Here is a 13,490-nt window from a genome sequence, read left to right on the forward strand (position 1 = left end):
ACTCATCATGAATTTTTTTGGCATTAATTTAGATTTTTAAAATATTGCATTAAAATACTATTTATCATGATTACTGAAGTTTTGTTGTTGTGGGTTCAAACTCATAGTCTGTTCAAACTCATAGGGATCCTGTTTCCAAAAGTGGCTGGGGGATGTGAACTGTGGACTTTGCAGTTACCAATCTAGTGCTTATCCTATGGCACACTGAGGTTTTTTTTCAGCACCCACTAAAATTTTGGTTTTTGAGGGGTTTTTTTTAGCGCCCACTATAATTTTGTGCCCATGGTGAGTGCTTTAGCTGATCCTGCTAAACTGTCCAGACAAAGTGGCTTCTTGTTGTTAAATGCTGCTGAGTTGGTTTTGATTCACGGTGACTCTGTAGAGTTTCCAAGGAGTCGCTGATGGGTTTGAACCACTGACTTTGCAGTTCAAACTGACCTAGCGGTCCAGTGCTTATCCTACAGGGGAAGGTAATTCCACTTATCTTTGGCATCGGTTTCCCTCTGTGAAATTGGGAGGTAGGAATCCAGGGTTCCAACTGGCCTTGAAAAACCGAACACAATTTATTTATTGAAGGATAATCGTTAGTTAAAAAAGCCATGGTGGCACAACAGTTAAGCACTTGGCTGCTAACCCCTGGTCTGCCCTTGCAGACTGCAGGGTAGTTTACCAGATGGGGCAGTTCTACCCTGTCACATGGGGTCCCTACAAGTCATCAACCCACCTACCAGCACCCAACAACTCATTGAAGTGGGTGAGTTTTCATAAAGGGAACCCAGCCATGTACCCAGCCTCAGATCGAGGGGAGGCATTTACCAGCCCCCACTTCCCTGCGGCTCCTGGGGTCCCCACCCCGTGGCCCCCACGTGCGTGATTTATAACAGCTGGTTTTCCTGCCTTTTACATGGTGGTCCTCAGCATGCTGAGTGACTGTAAGAGAGGCAGGCAGGGAAGTGGGTTCCAGGAGTTACACCCCTGAGCCCCAAGTTGTGCTGGGAGACCCCTCAAACAGCGACCTGCATCCCCAGGACTGGAATTGCACGCAGAAGCTGCCCAGGACTCGCTGGATAATGGGCAGGTCACCTCTCTCTGTGCCTCAGTTTCCTCTCCTCTCAAATGAGAGCTAACTCCTTTAAGTCCAAGGACAGAGACCTAATGAGACTTCTTAAAAACCTGAGGGGAAAAAAAGGAAAACTAAATCAATAGCTTTGTTCTCGTTTTTTGTTTTCCTTTCTTTGCATTTATTTTTTGTTTTCTTTTTTCACCCTGTTCTTTGCTCCTGGGTCTTTGCTTGTTTGTGTTCCCTTAGTCTCTCTTCATTCCTTTCGGTCACTCCTCCACTTTTCAGGGGCCAGCACCCGGATCCCTCCCCCCGCCCCGCGTCCCGCCTTCCGACAGTCCCTGTAGTCTACACAAAGGTAACGTCCTGACCGCTCGGCGCCACCCCGCCCTTGCTTGCCCAGGCTCCATCCACCGTCTTCATTGGCCGGAGAACTCCAGGGGGCGGGTATGTGGGCCGGGCCTTGGTGAACTCGTCCCGCCCCTGCCTTCCCGGCCTCACGCCGCCGCCCCCATTGGCCGGGAAGCACTAGGGGCGGGTCCGCCCCCGCAGCGAGCCCGCCCCCCCGAGACACGCCCCCTCCCTAGGGCCGCTCTCGCAGTCCGAGCTGAGCAGCTGGCGGAGCAGAGCGGAGCGCCAGGTAGGGAGGCTTTGGGAGGGTTCCTGGAGGGCCCCCGAGGCCCAGGAAACTGCCGGGATAGGGTGTCGGCCGCTGTGCTCACACTTAAGCCTTTGCTGGGGCAGCTGGAAGGTGGGCAGGGGAGCGCTAGGCCCCGGAGCCCCGCCTGCCACCGGGCCTTCGGAGAGAGGCGGCAGTAGCCCCGGGAGTGGGCGTGGCCGCAGCTGGAGAGACTCGAGCCGACCGCGGGCAGCACTTTCCGCCGGTCGGCCACCTGTTTTGTGCGTGCCTGAAAGCCATGCCTCCGGCTCCCGCGTCCACCCGCAGGCTAGACGGTCGTGGGAGGACTCGGGGTGCTGGGGGCTCAGCGATAGGACGGGGGGCGGGGAGAACACTGCCATGGAGCCCGGCGATTGGCCGCATCTGGGGGAGCGCTCGCCGGAGAGTTTGCGCCGGGATGGGGGACCCTTCCAGCCACACCCCACCCGGAGGCGGCGGAGGTAAATTTCACAGGCTTTTGCTGTCCCCCCACCCTCAGAATTTGGAGGACGGAAAGGCAGCGGTTTTTTTTTTTTTTATTTTCAAAAGAAAGCTCCTAGCCCCACTGCTTTTCTGGGGTTGGAGTGGCTTTGTGTGCGTTTTCGGGGGCGAGGGCAGAGATAAGCTCTTCCACGCGGGGCCCCCTCTTCCAGTTGTCATAGTTACAAAATAAGAGCCCTTGTAGCCTCAGTCTCCTCATCCGTACTAGTTGCGCAATGGTTAAGCGCCCGACTATAACCTAAGGATTGGCGGTTTGAACACAGCCAGTAGCCCCATGGGAGAAAGACCTGGCGATCTGCTTCCGTAAAGATCGCAGTCTGGAAAACCCTGTGGGAAGACCAGACTTACTGGTCTGGTGGAGACGGGTGGAGCCTCCGACACTGTGGCCCTTAGACAACCTTCAAATCTGGAAGAGAGCCCTCTTATGGGCTCACCTTGCAGCCAAAAAACAGTGAATAAGTACCACCTGTGAGGAACTAGCTCCTCAGTACAATCAACCATGCGGGGGCGTTTACCCAAAAGCAAACCTGGAAGACAGAAAAGAACGTCTAATGGAAACGAGGAACGGTGTTAACATTGAGGGGGTTGCATCTAATGTCGCAAAAGACAATGTGGTGAAATATTGAATGGGAAGTGATTTGCTTTATAAACTTTCATCCAATCACAATAAAAACAAAAACCCTAATTAGGGTGGTATGAGGGTGAGAAATAGAAAAATTGCTCTTTTTCTATTTCTCATTTCCTTTGCTCTCCAATCTGTTCTCCACTCCCAAGCCAGAGAGAACTTGTGAAAACACAGTTGGTTCTCATCAAGCCCCTGCTTAAGTATTTAAGAGAAAACCATTTGCTTGGGTTTTCACCAGCTTGCTTCCTTCTTTGTCCTACGATTCCCTCTGCTGGGAATGACCTCTCCCACAGGGTAGTGGTTTATGAAACAGGCTAAGAACCTCACAGTCAGCAGTTTGAAACTACCAGCAGTTCTGCGGGAGAAAGGTGAGGCTTTCTGCTCCCCTAAAGATTTACAGCCTCCGAAACCCTGTATAGGGTCACTGTGAGTCGGAACCGACTCCACGGCACATATAACAACACAACCCTTGAAATAAAAAAACAACCACCACTGCCATCAGGTTGAATCAATCTCATAGCAACTCTATAGAATAGAGTAGAACTGTTTGGGATTCCAAGACAAACTTCAGGGGAACCTGCAGCCTCTTCGTTCTCCTGTGGAGCAGCTGGTTGATTTGAACTGCCAGCCTTTCTGTTAGCAGCCTGAGTCATTCTCTAAGACTCAACACCTGCTCCCCGGCATCCCCCTGCTCTAGTGCTCAGTGGTCTAGGTTCCCAAAGCTGGCCTGTCACTCCCGGACTCCAGCCTCCCAGGTGTACTAGGAGGGGTGTAAATGGTCTAACCTAGGCCCGTGGGGAAGATACTGGGGTCCCAGGTTGGGATTGAAGGTGTGTTGTTGGGAGGAAACATCTTTCTTTGTCCTCCAACCAGCTTCAGGTCCAGTGGCTGGCAGAGCCTTTGTGTCAGTCAGTAGGACAGGAATGAGAGGAAGGACTTTTCCGGAGGCTTCTCCCTGGTTCATCCCCCCTCCCAGTCTCCCCCTCCCCCCCACACAAACACACATGGTGGCATAACGTGGTTCATTGAACCCACAGTGCATTCAACAATGCCACCCTGGGACGTGGGTGACGTTCCAGGGACCCATTTGGCAGGTGAAGAAACTGAGGCGTGGAGCAATGAGGTCACTGTCCAGGGGTCACAGAATGGGCGAAGGTTACGTCAGAGCCTCGAGTGACTGAATTGAGAAGTGCTGTTGAGTCGGTTCTAACAGTGACCTGTATAATAGGGTTTCTGAGGAGCGGCGGTGAGCTTGAACCGCTGACCATGCAGTCCAGCGCAGTAACCTGAGGTGGTCAAGTAGGCTAGCTAAGAACGAGGATTTGGGCCCACCCCCCGGAGGAAGGGTGCTCAGTCTGGTCATTCCGACCTAGGAGGGGCGGGCCTTGCCGGGCTGCTCTGGACACAGGTTGGAGTGCTCAGACCACTTCCCGTTGGGCCAGCTCTCGAGTTTCCGGCCTCTCTTCCCAGCACTCCCGGGCTGCTGGGGGCGGGAGCGCTTCCCGGCCGAGCCTGGGAGGGGGCTCGGCTGAGCCGCTCCTGCCACGTGGACTTGCATTTCTAGCGGACCCGTGCAGGGGGCTCTGGGTCTCTCTGTGTGGATTGTCCGCTCTCCCCAGGCCCCTCCTTCTTCTTTCCCCTTCCCAGCCTCTCATCCCCCCTGTCCCGGGAGACCCCCACTCTTTACTGGGAACAATGGAGGGACATGTGGCCTAGGCCTGCCCGGGTGTTTCAGCCTCCCCTTTCTCCTTGGCCAGCCTGCCAGCCTCACCCCTAGCCCATGTGCGGGGGCGGGGGGGCGGGGCTGGGGGGGGTCACTTATGCCGGGCTAAGGAGCATAGTGGTTGTGAATTGGGCTGCTAATTTCAACGTCAGCAGTTTGAAACTACTAGCCATTCCGTGTGAGAAAGATGAGGCTTTCTGCTCCCTTAAAGATTTACAGCCTCAGAAACCTTGTGCAGGGTCGCTATAGTCAGAATCGACCCCACGGTACTTAACAACAACAAGGTGCAGCTGAGCTGGGATGTGTATGGCACTCCTGCCTCAGTTTACAGTGTTCACTAGGAAGCATAGTAGCCCCACCCCCGTTTCTCTTCCACTCTTGCGCTAGGTTACAGCCCAGCACTGGCTGCCACATGGGCAGTTAATCTGTTTAGTAACCTTATCCACACCCACCACTGGCTGGATATGTAGAGTCTTGGAGTCCACCTCAGACCTTGTAATGGAGTCTGCATTTTCAGTGTCCCCAGAGATTCAGAGCACAGAGAAGAGTGCCTTAGTTCCCTCCTCTGTAAAATACAGGTTATCAAAGAATCCTAGGCTGGGCTTGGATTCCTGGAGTTAAGGTTTGTACCACCTCACAGAAAGAAGTTACTGGGCAGTGGGTACTCCTCACTGTCCCTCCCACCCCAGGCTAATGCTCATTTCCAGCCCTGGCTGGGATCTGGGGAAGAGGGTGCTTAACTCTGACCTTCCCCAGTCAGCAGCTTGCTTTGCAGAGGAGACTTGGAGAGATTGTGGATCTTTGTAACTTGCCCCCTGCTCCCCACCTCTCTGCTTCAAGGAATGGTGTGAAGCTACTAGGGTTGGAGCTTTGGGGATGGACTACAAACTCTCACTAAGGTGTGAATGGCTGATAGCAGTGCCTTGGCCCCCAACTCCTGGCTCCGAAGAGGCTCATCCTGGGTATGGGTCTAGTTTCAGGCAGAGAAGGCAAGAAGGGAGATGGGGGAGTGGTACTGGAAGGGTGGGTAACGGGGCTCTCGAGGATTCAATTCTGAGCACCCTTTACGGGAGAGGTTATGAAGGCCAGTGTCCTCATTCCAGAACCTTCCAGGAGACCTGCAGGGCCGGTGGAAAATTCCCAGGCTATTTTGGGCTGAGGTCCCTTCTCTGGTTCTTTCCCAGGCTGGAAGGCACAGGGCCCTGCTGCATGCCTCCCTCAGGGAGTGGGGTGCAAATGATTTCCTGACTCCCCTCCCACCAGGGCCCCCTACCCTGGCCAGGCACTAGTCAGATAGGGGTCTGGGGGGGCAGGGAGCACAGCTAGGTGCTCACCTCCTCCAGTGGACCACCTGCTTTAAAAATGTAGCCCTTTACCCCACAGTCCCCATTCCTGCATTCTTTTCCTCTCACTTTCCACTAATGGGTGAGCCTGGGAGAGGTACTTGGCATGTGGGTCTCAGTTTCCCCATCTGTTAAGTGGGTTGCAGCAGGCCATGTCTCAACTCCCATCACTTCCTGTTCTCCATCATTGGCTTCATAACTGCCCCATGAATGGGAGGTGGACATCCAGTGGGCTCCATTCCAGGTCCTCCGGAGAGCTGTGTGTGTGAACACAGATGTGTGTGGACAGATGTGCACCTGCTTGTACGCACGCGAATGTGGCTGAATGCCTGAACACAAGACGAACAGTAACTGGGACCCGGGCTTGGGCTGGGTTTGCCTCTGAGTCTGCTGTTCCCAGAGGCCCATGGGGTGTGGCCTAGAGCTGCCTGCTAAGGGCAGTCAGTGGGTGCACTGGTGTGTGTGTGGGCACAGATGGCAGGCCCTGGTGTTGCTGGGATAGCGGTGCTCCTTGCCTGGACCATGCCAGGAGAGCAGCAGCTGGACTTTTCCCCAGCCCTCTCCCTCCTCAAGGGCTTTGAACTGGTTCATTCTGGTTTGATCTACTGAGTACTTTTCCTTTCCATATATACATAGGTGCGCACACACACATGCGTCTCTTGGTGTGGCGCTATGGGCTAATGCGTCAGACTGCAGAGTCAGTTTGAACTGCAAGATCGGTGATTCAAGTTCATCAGCTGCTCCTTGGAAACCTTATACAGGGTTGTTATGGGTCAGAATCGACTCGATGGCACTTAACAACAATATATATATACAACGCAATATATATAATTGTGTACTGTAAATCTTTGCAGGAGTTGAAAACCTCATCTTTCTCCCATAGAGCTGCTGGTGAGCTTGAACCACTGACCTTGTGGTTGCTTCTGACTCATAGCGACCTTGTATAGGGCTTCTAAGGAGCAGCTGGTGAGTTTGAACCGCTAACCTTGCGGTCCAGCACATTTATCCAGAGCTCCCCACCAGGACTCCGTGATGCTGCTACTGCATGCTTTGGGAGCAGGCCCTCCTCCTTCCCATCTCATCTCCTGCCTTGTCTCCAGGACCCACCATCGACCCCCTCAGTCACACCCTGGTCATCACTAGCTTCTGGACTCCCCCTGCCCCCCGCTGCGCCCCTGCCGTGTTTCTTTTCTCATCATTCGGGGTCCAGCTGGCGCTTTCACTGGAGTGGCACACCCCTTCTGTGACTTCATTCTCCATTTGGTAATCTGTAACGATCTGGTGCATCTATCTGTTTGCTTGCCTGCTTATTTTCTGGCTCCAGGTTCAGCCCTGAGTCCACAGTGCCACAAACAAGGCCTGCCACAGATATGTGTCTCTGTATTCTTTGATGGAGATTATAATAACCATGTTGTTGTTGTTATTAAGTGCTGTCCAGGAGGGGTCTGCCTCTTTGTCGTTGGGTGCCATCCACTTGGTTCCGATTCAGCGACCCTGTACACCTCTGAGTGAAACACTGCCTAGTCCTGCTTCACAGTTGTTACTACACTTGGGTCCATTGCTGCAGCCACTGTGTCAGTCCATCTTGCTGGACGTCTTCTCTTTTTCACGGACCGTCCACTTTACCAAGCATGATGTACTGCCTCCTGATAACATGTCTGAAATCTAAGAGATGAAGTCTGGCCAGCCCGACTTCTAAGGACCATTCTGATTGTACTTCATCTAACACACAAATTTGTTTGGTTCTTTTGGCAGTCCATGGTACTTTTTAATATTCTTCTCCAATACCATAACTCAAATCCATTAATTCTCTGGTCTTCCTTATTCATTGTCCAACTTTCACGTTCATATGAAGCTATTGAATGCATATGGCTTAGGTCAGGCTCACCTTCGTCCTCAAACTGATATTTTTGCTCTTGGATACTCTACAGAGGTCTTGTGCAGCAGATTTGCCCAGTGCAATACTGCTGCTTCCACGAGTGTTGTTAGTAGAACCAATCAAAATGAAATTTTTGACAGTTTCATTTATGTTGACTTTGTTTATTGGTTCAGTAGTGAAGGTTTTCATTCTTATTTTTATATTAAAGTGCTGTGGCCTTTGATCTTTGCTTTGTTATCAAGTATTTTATGTCCTCTTTGCTTTCAGCAAGCAAGGTTATATCTGCCATCTTCTGGGTCTGACTCATAGCAACCCTGTATAGGGTTTCTAAAAGCAGCTGGTGGATTTGAACCGCTGACCTTGTGGTTAGCAGTTCAGTTCTGGGAGAAGGAACCCTGGTGGCACTGTGGGTTAAGTCGTGTTGGGCGCCTATGTGAGATCAGTGGTTCAAACCACAGGAGAAAACTTGGGCTGTCTGCTCCCATAAAGATTTAATCTAGGTAGCCCTGGGAGCCCTTGTACCCAGTACTTTCGGATCACTCACTATGAGTCAGAATCAACTCAACGGAAGTGAGGGTTTTTGGGGTTTTTTTTGCTTGTTCTGGGCAGGGGTGTGCTGCCAAGTGTGTAACTTGTTAGCCTTTCATTTCCCCTTCATGACAGTGGTGCGTGTTAGGAACTGCTACAGTGCCCATTTTCCAGATGAGGAAATCAAGGCCCAGAGAGGTTAAGTGACCTGCCCAAGGTCACACAGCTGGCAGGCAGGTGGGGTGATTTGAAGTCTGAAGTGCTTGACTGTTGAGGACAAGCAGGAAGGGGACGCCTTACTGTCCTGTCCTGCTTACCTTCCTGGGAGGCCTGGGTGGGACCCTCCTCTCGCTGGGCCAGCCCTCTGCCTAGAACTCCAGGCCTCAACATTCTAGGACTCTTATGACTTATGTGCTAGGTCATGTTAGAGTCTTGTCTCCAGCTGGGCAGCCGGGGACCTGTATGAGGTGGGGGCTCCCTGGCGGTCTGCCCTGACCGCAGCTGAGCGAAGGGACAGGAGGTAGCTATGTGGTGTCCTCCACAAGGCCAGCATGCCACCTCCCTTCCCAGCCAGACAGAACTGAGCTCTGATGGGAGTGTGGGAAAGTGTGGAGGGGGGTTTGCCCTTGGGGCGGACTCAGCCAGGCTCTGGGGTCCTGGTGGGGAGCAGTGGGGGCGTTGCTAGGTGATCTCAAGTGCCCCGAGGCCCTAAGGTTACTGTGAGTGGGGGCCCTGGGAGGTCAGCACACTAGGGGTTGAGGGTGGTCAGACTTTTGGGTTTTTTAGGGAGATCTGTAAATTGGGAGCTTGAGGTCCTGTAGTTGACCATTTACATTGAAACATTGTGACCAAATCCAGCGGGCTGGGTGGAGAAAGTCCAGTGTCCTTGAGCTGTCCCATGTTTAGCTGTGGCCCTTGCCTCGAGGTAACCTTGATTGGGCTGTGAGCTCAGATGTCTCCCTGCCCTGGACAATGATGTGTCCCCTTTTGCAGCCCTGAGCAGACTGTGTGACATCCACCTGGCCACCCCATCTCATAGCCCCCAGAGAACAAGACCTCCCCTGGACCTATGTGGGTCCATGTGACCCTGAGCCAAAGCCATGTGATCCGCGTTCATTCTCTTGGTGGCTGCCGGGCAGCCTGAGAAGCCCTCCCCACCAACCACTCTGGAGGGAGGCCCTGGGCTGGGTGGACATGCCCTGAGTGTCCCTTTGAAATGTTCCCTGGCCCCTTGGGTGCCATATGACAGCCCTGCGGGACCCAGAGCTCGGGGTGGAGCTTGTCTTTGGATTGTGTCCCGGAGCCTCATGGAGGCGCCCACTGTACTCTACTCCTATTTCACCCTACCCCAGGTTGTGGGCACCCAGCGCCCTCAGGACTGTCTAAGGGTCTTCTGCCTGTCCTTCTTCATTCCTCCCCCTCCTACTTCTCCCCCTCCTCCCTCCTTCCCTTCACCCTCCCACAAATCTGCACTAACCGCTGTACTAGGGACGGACAGAGGGACCCCATGCCCGGGTCCTGGGGCAGCTCTGGCGTTCCCATGAGAAGCTCTGATATGGGGGTGCCCGTGACTGCCCACAGCCTGGCCCCTGAACCCTGTTTCTCTCCAGATCAGCCATGTCATCCGAGCCTCCCCCACCGCCGCAGCCCCCCACCCACCAGGCTTCAGTTGGGCTGCTGGAAACCCCGAAGGGCCGGGATCGCTCTCCATCCCCACTGCGGGGCAACGTGGTCCCCAGTCCACTACCCACTCGCCGGACGAGGACCTTTTCTGCGTGAGCCTCAGGCTGGGCTGGGAGTGGGGAGCTTGGGGGTGTGTCCTGAGAGGGGTCTCCTCCCCAGGGCTGAGATTCACTGTGTCTGACCAGCTCCTGGTCTCAGCGTCACCTGGGGAGTCCTGGGAAGGGTGGGGGTAGGGAGGTACTTTGTGAATTCTGAGGGCACTGGGTTGGGGGAGGGGCGGGTGTCACAGATGGGAGACTCCTGGACTCTCAAAACCACCAGCCTTTACTCACTCACAGCCTTTCCCTTAGGGACACCCATGTCCTCAGCTGCAAACTGGGCATGGTGGCAGGTGGCCTGGGCATTATAGTGGAGTGGTCAGTGCCCATCGAGTCTGACACTGCCTGGAGGCGGGGGTGAGGCTGTTACCCTCACGGAAAGTTGCTGATACAAAGCCCCCTCGGGTGCTCAGACATGTTTCAGTCCAACACCCTTTCCAAATGGGGAAACTGAGACCTAGAAACTTGCCAGCGTTGCCCAGAGAGTCGATCTGACAGAGCTGGGGTCTCTGGGGTCTCTGGAAATGACTCCCAGGGTTGCGCAGTGCACAACCTCCACAGCTGTTTATGGTATCTATGACCAGAACTTCCCGGGCCACGTCTGTGGGTTGAGAGTGTGTGGCTGTGTTGCGGGGCTGGCATGGCATGCGGGGTCTCTCACACCTCTCCCCTGTCAGGACTGTGCGGGCTTCCCAGGGCCCCGTCTACAAGGGAGTCTGCAAATGCTTCTGCAGATCCAAGGGCCATGGCTTCATTACCCCAGCCGACGGCGGCCCCGACATCTTCCTGCACATCTCCGAGTGAGTCCGCACTGAGGGGCTGGGGGCTGGGTATGGGCGGCCACCCATGTCCACACAGCTTCTGGCTGACTCTCTGGGTGTGGGGTGTTGTGTGGGGCGGGATTGTATGAGCTTACCAGTGACAATCCTGATGGGGTTGTTGCTGGGTGTGTGTGTGCATCTGTGCACGTGCACAAATGTGTGTGTGCAGGTGTATGTGTGAGCGTGTACATTCATGTAAATGTGAGCATGTGGTGTGTGCAGATAGTGTCTACACAGATGATAAATGTTTCCATGTGTGTATGTAAGTGTGAGTGCATATGTGAGTCTGGGGTGTGCGTATCAGAGTGAGAGACCCACTTGGTTGGGCCTGAGGGTTTTGTGTGGATGGGGGTGGTGGTGTCAGACTTGGGGTGCCCTGTGTGCCCTGGGAGTTGATATTCTGGGGGAGCTGCCAGCCCCTCAACTCCAGGAATAAAACTTGGGGCCGCTTGTCCACTGAGTGCCTGGAAACTTTGGGGTCTTCACAGGGCTTTAGGAGCTGCCTGGGCCCCTCTGTGTCCCCCGGGGGCTGGAAGAAGCAGAGCAGCCCAGGTGGTCTGCATGCTCACAAGGATGCTCAGACTCTGGCCTGTGCACCCCAGATTCCCCCTCAAATTTTTCATTTCAGGCCACCCCACCTAGCACATCTGACAAAGAGCAGAAACCACACTTTAGAAAATACAGTCCCGATGTGATAAACATACCCCTCTAGTCTTCCCCCACTTTGTTACATGCCAGGTCTGTTTAAGGCCCACCTGCTCCACAGACCGAAGAGGCTAAAGCAATACGCTTTATGCACGTGTGTGAGAATGTTACGTGAAGGTGTAAATCTCTAATCACTGCATCTTTCCAGAAAGGATTTGCAGTGGTTTACAAGTCCAGCAGGAAAATTAAGTCATAAGGGAAACATGGACTGGAAGGAGGAGAGGGAGGCAGGGGGCTGGACAAAGGAGAGGGAGGCAGGGGGCTGGACAAAGGAGAGAGAGGGCAATATCGGGATGCCTGACTTGACTGCCTGAAGTTCCATGCTGTCCAGTGGGTTCTGACTTATAGTGAGCCGGTGTAGGGTTTCCAGGGAGTAGCTGGTGAACTTGAATTGCCCGATCTTGCAATTCAAACCTACCTTGTAGTCTAGTGCAGCATCATACCAGGCTGCCAATTTATTCCTGAGCTTCCTGGTGGCCACATCAAAGAGAGAAGCATGATTAGGTGTAAAATTCATGACTCAGAACCAGCCAGTTCCCAGGGAGCTAGCTGGTCCTGGTGTTTGGGGCTTAAAGGGGGTTTTCTTCCTGGGTGCTCTCTTATCAAAGGGTCCTCCTCACTGCCATGGGTGAGGTGGAGGCTCCGCCCCATGGAAAGTTAGGGGACTCTTGGTGTGGTCACAAGGAAGAATGCTAACCTGGAATGAGCCCTCAGCACAAAAGGACTTTGGGGAAGACTTGCTGGGTATTGGGAATTCAAGAGCGGAGACGTAGCTTGGTTTCTGGGACCACTGGGCTTGGGAAACCTTGCTCTAGCCCACTCCATTCCTCTTCTCTGATGGCCTGGCCTGCCCGATACAGACTGGGTCTCAGTTCCCCTGTCCAGCCCTTGGCCCCCCTGTGCACAGAGCTTGGGGTGAGCATCCTTCCAGCATCAAGATCCCCAGGGTGAGGGAGCCTGTCTTGGGTGTTCTCTGGTTGCTGAAACAAGTAGCACCAAGTGGGGGGCTTAAAACAGAGACACGGATGTCTTACAGTTCTGGAAGCTACAACTCCAGAGCCACAAAGCTTCGCTCCAAACCAAAGCCTTTACGAGACCTTGTCTCTTCGAGCTTCTGGTAGCCCCAGGCGTTCTTTGCCTAATGGCTGCCTAACTTCATTCTCTGCTTGCTTATTCTCCTTTGCTTAGTCTTCCTCTGAGTCTGTCAGTGTCTCCTCCTACTAAGACACTGGCCATATTGGGAGCAGAGCCCACCCTACACCTGTATGGCTTCATCTGCAGAGACCCCATTTCCCTGCATGTGACCGAGGGTGGTGTGTGTGTGTGGAACACAGTTTTATGGGTACCACAGAGCTGACTAACCCTGAATGGTGGTGGTGGGGCACCCTCTGGTGAGTAGGCAGAGGAGCCATCCCTGGGGAAGGGGGTGGCCCCTCAGGTGGACACTGACTGCTGTCCCCGTCCCGCCCCTGCAGTGTGGAAGGCGAGTACGTCCCGGTAGAAGGTGATGAGGTCACTTATAAGATGTGCTCCATCCCGCCCAAGAACGAGAAGCTGCAGGCTGTGGAGGTGGTCATCACTCACCTGGCACCGGGCACCAAGCACGAGACCTGGTCTGGGCACGTTGTCAGCTCCTAGGAGACGCCGGCGCCCCTTCTCCTGGGCTGGGGGAGGGGGCGGGGGAGCAGACATGGCTTTGCACAGCACGAAATGGGCCCAGAGAGCGAGCGGCTCGGCCCTCCCCATCCCGCTACTTTCTGGTGGAAAGGGATACTGGGACCAAGGCCAGGGAAGGAGGAGGGTGGTCTCAGCCACCAATACCACCACTGACCATCGTGACCACCTCTCACCATCTGAAAAGCATTA

General features: G+C 54.1%; 1 protein-coding gene across 1 annotated transcript; it reads left to right on the forward strand.

Moving 5' to 3' along the window:
- The first annotated feature begins 1,658 nt into the window (after nt 1-1,658).
- CARHSP1 (calcium regulated heat stable protein 1, 24kDa) lies at nt 1,659-13,262 on the forward strand. The gene is made up of 4 exons (XM_006867225.1): nt 1,659-1,700; nt 9,928-10,092; nt 10,776-10,898; nt 13,100-13,262. Exons 2-4 carry the CDS (start codon nt 9,935-9,937, stop codon nt 13,260-13,262), a joined length of 444 nt encoding a protein of 147 aa, XP_006867287.1. The 5' UTR covers nt 1,659-1,700; nt 9,928-9,934.
- The last annotated feature ends 228 nt before the right edge of the window (nt 13,263-13,490 follow it).

Source organism: Chrysochloris asiatica, unplaced genomic scaffold, assembly GCF_000296735.1.
Source record: "Chrysochloris asiatica unplaced genomic scaffold, ChrAsi1.0 scaffold00102, whole genome shotgun sequence".
Classification (NCBI taxonomy): Eukaryota; Metazoa; Chordata; class Mammalia; order Afrosoricida; family Chrysochloridae; genus Chrysochloris; species Chrysochloris asiatica.

What these genes read in the sequence shown, in the direction of transcription:
- CARHSP1 (XM_006867225.1), top strand. Translation starts at nt 9,935, where the DNA reads ATGTCATCCGAGCCTCCCCCACCGCCGCAGCCCCCCACCCACCAGGCT. An exon ending in CGGACGAGGACCTTTTCTGC is followed by an intron (nt 10,093 to 10,775) that starts GTGAGCCTCAGG and finishes CTCCCCTGTCAG; the next exon opens with GACTGTGCGGGCTTCCCAGG. An exon ending in ATCTTCCTGCACATCTCCGA is followed by an intron (nt 10,899 to 13,099) that starts GTGAGTCCGCAC and finishes CCGCCCCTGCAG; the next exon opens with TGTGGAAGGCGAGTACGTCC.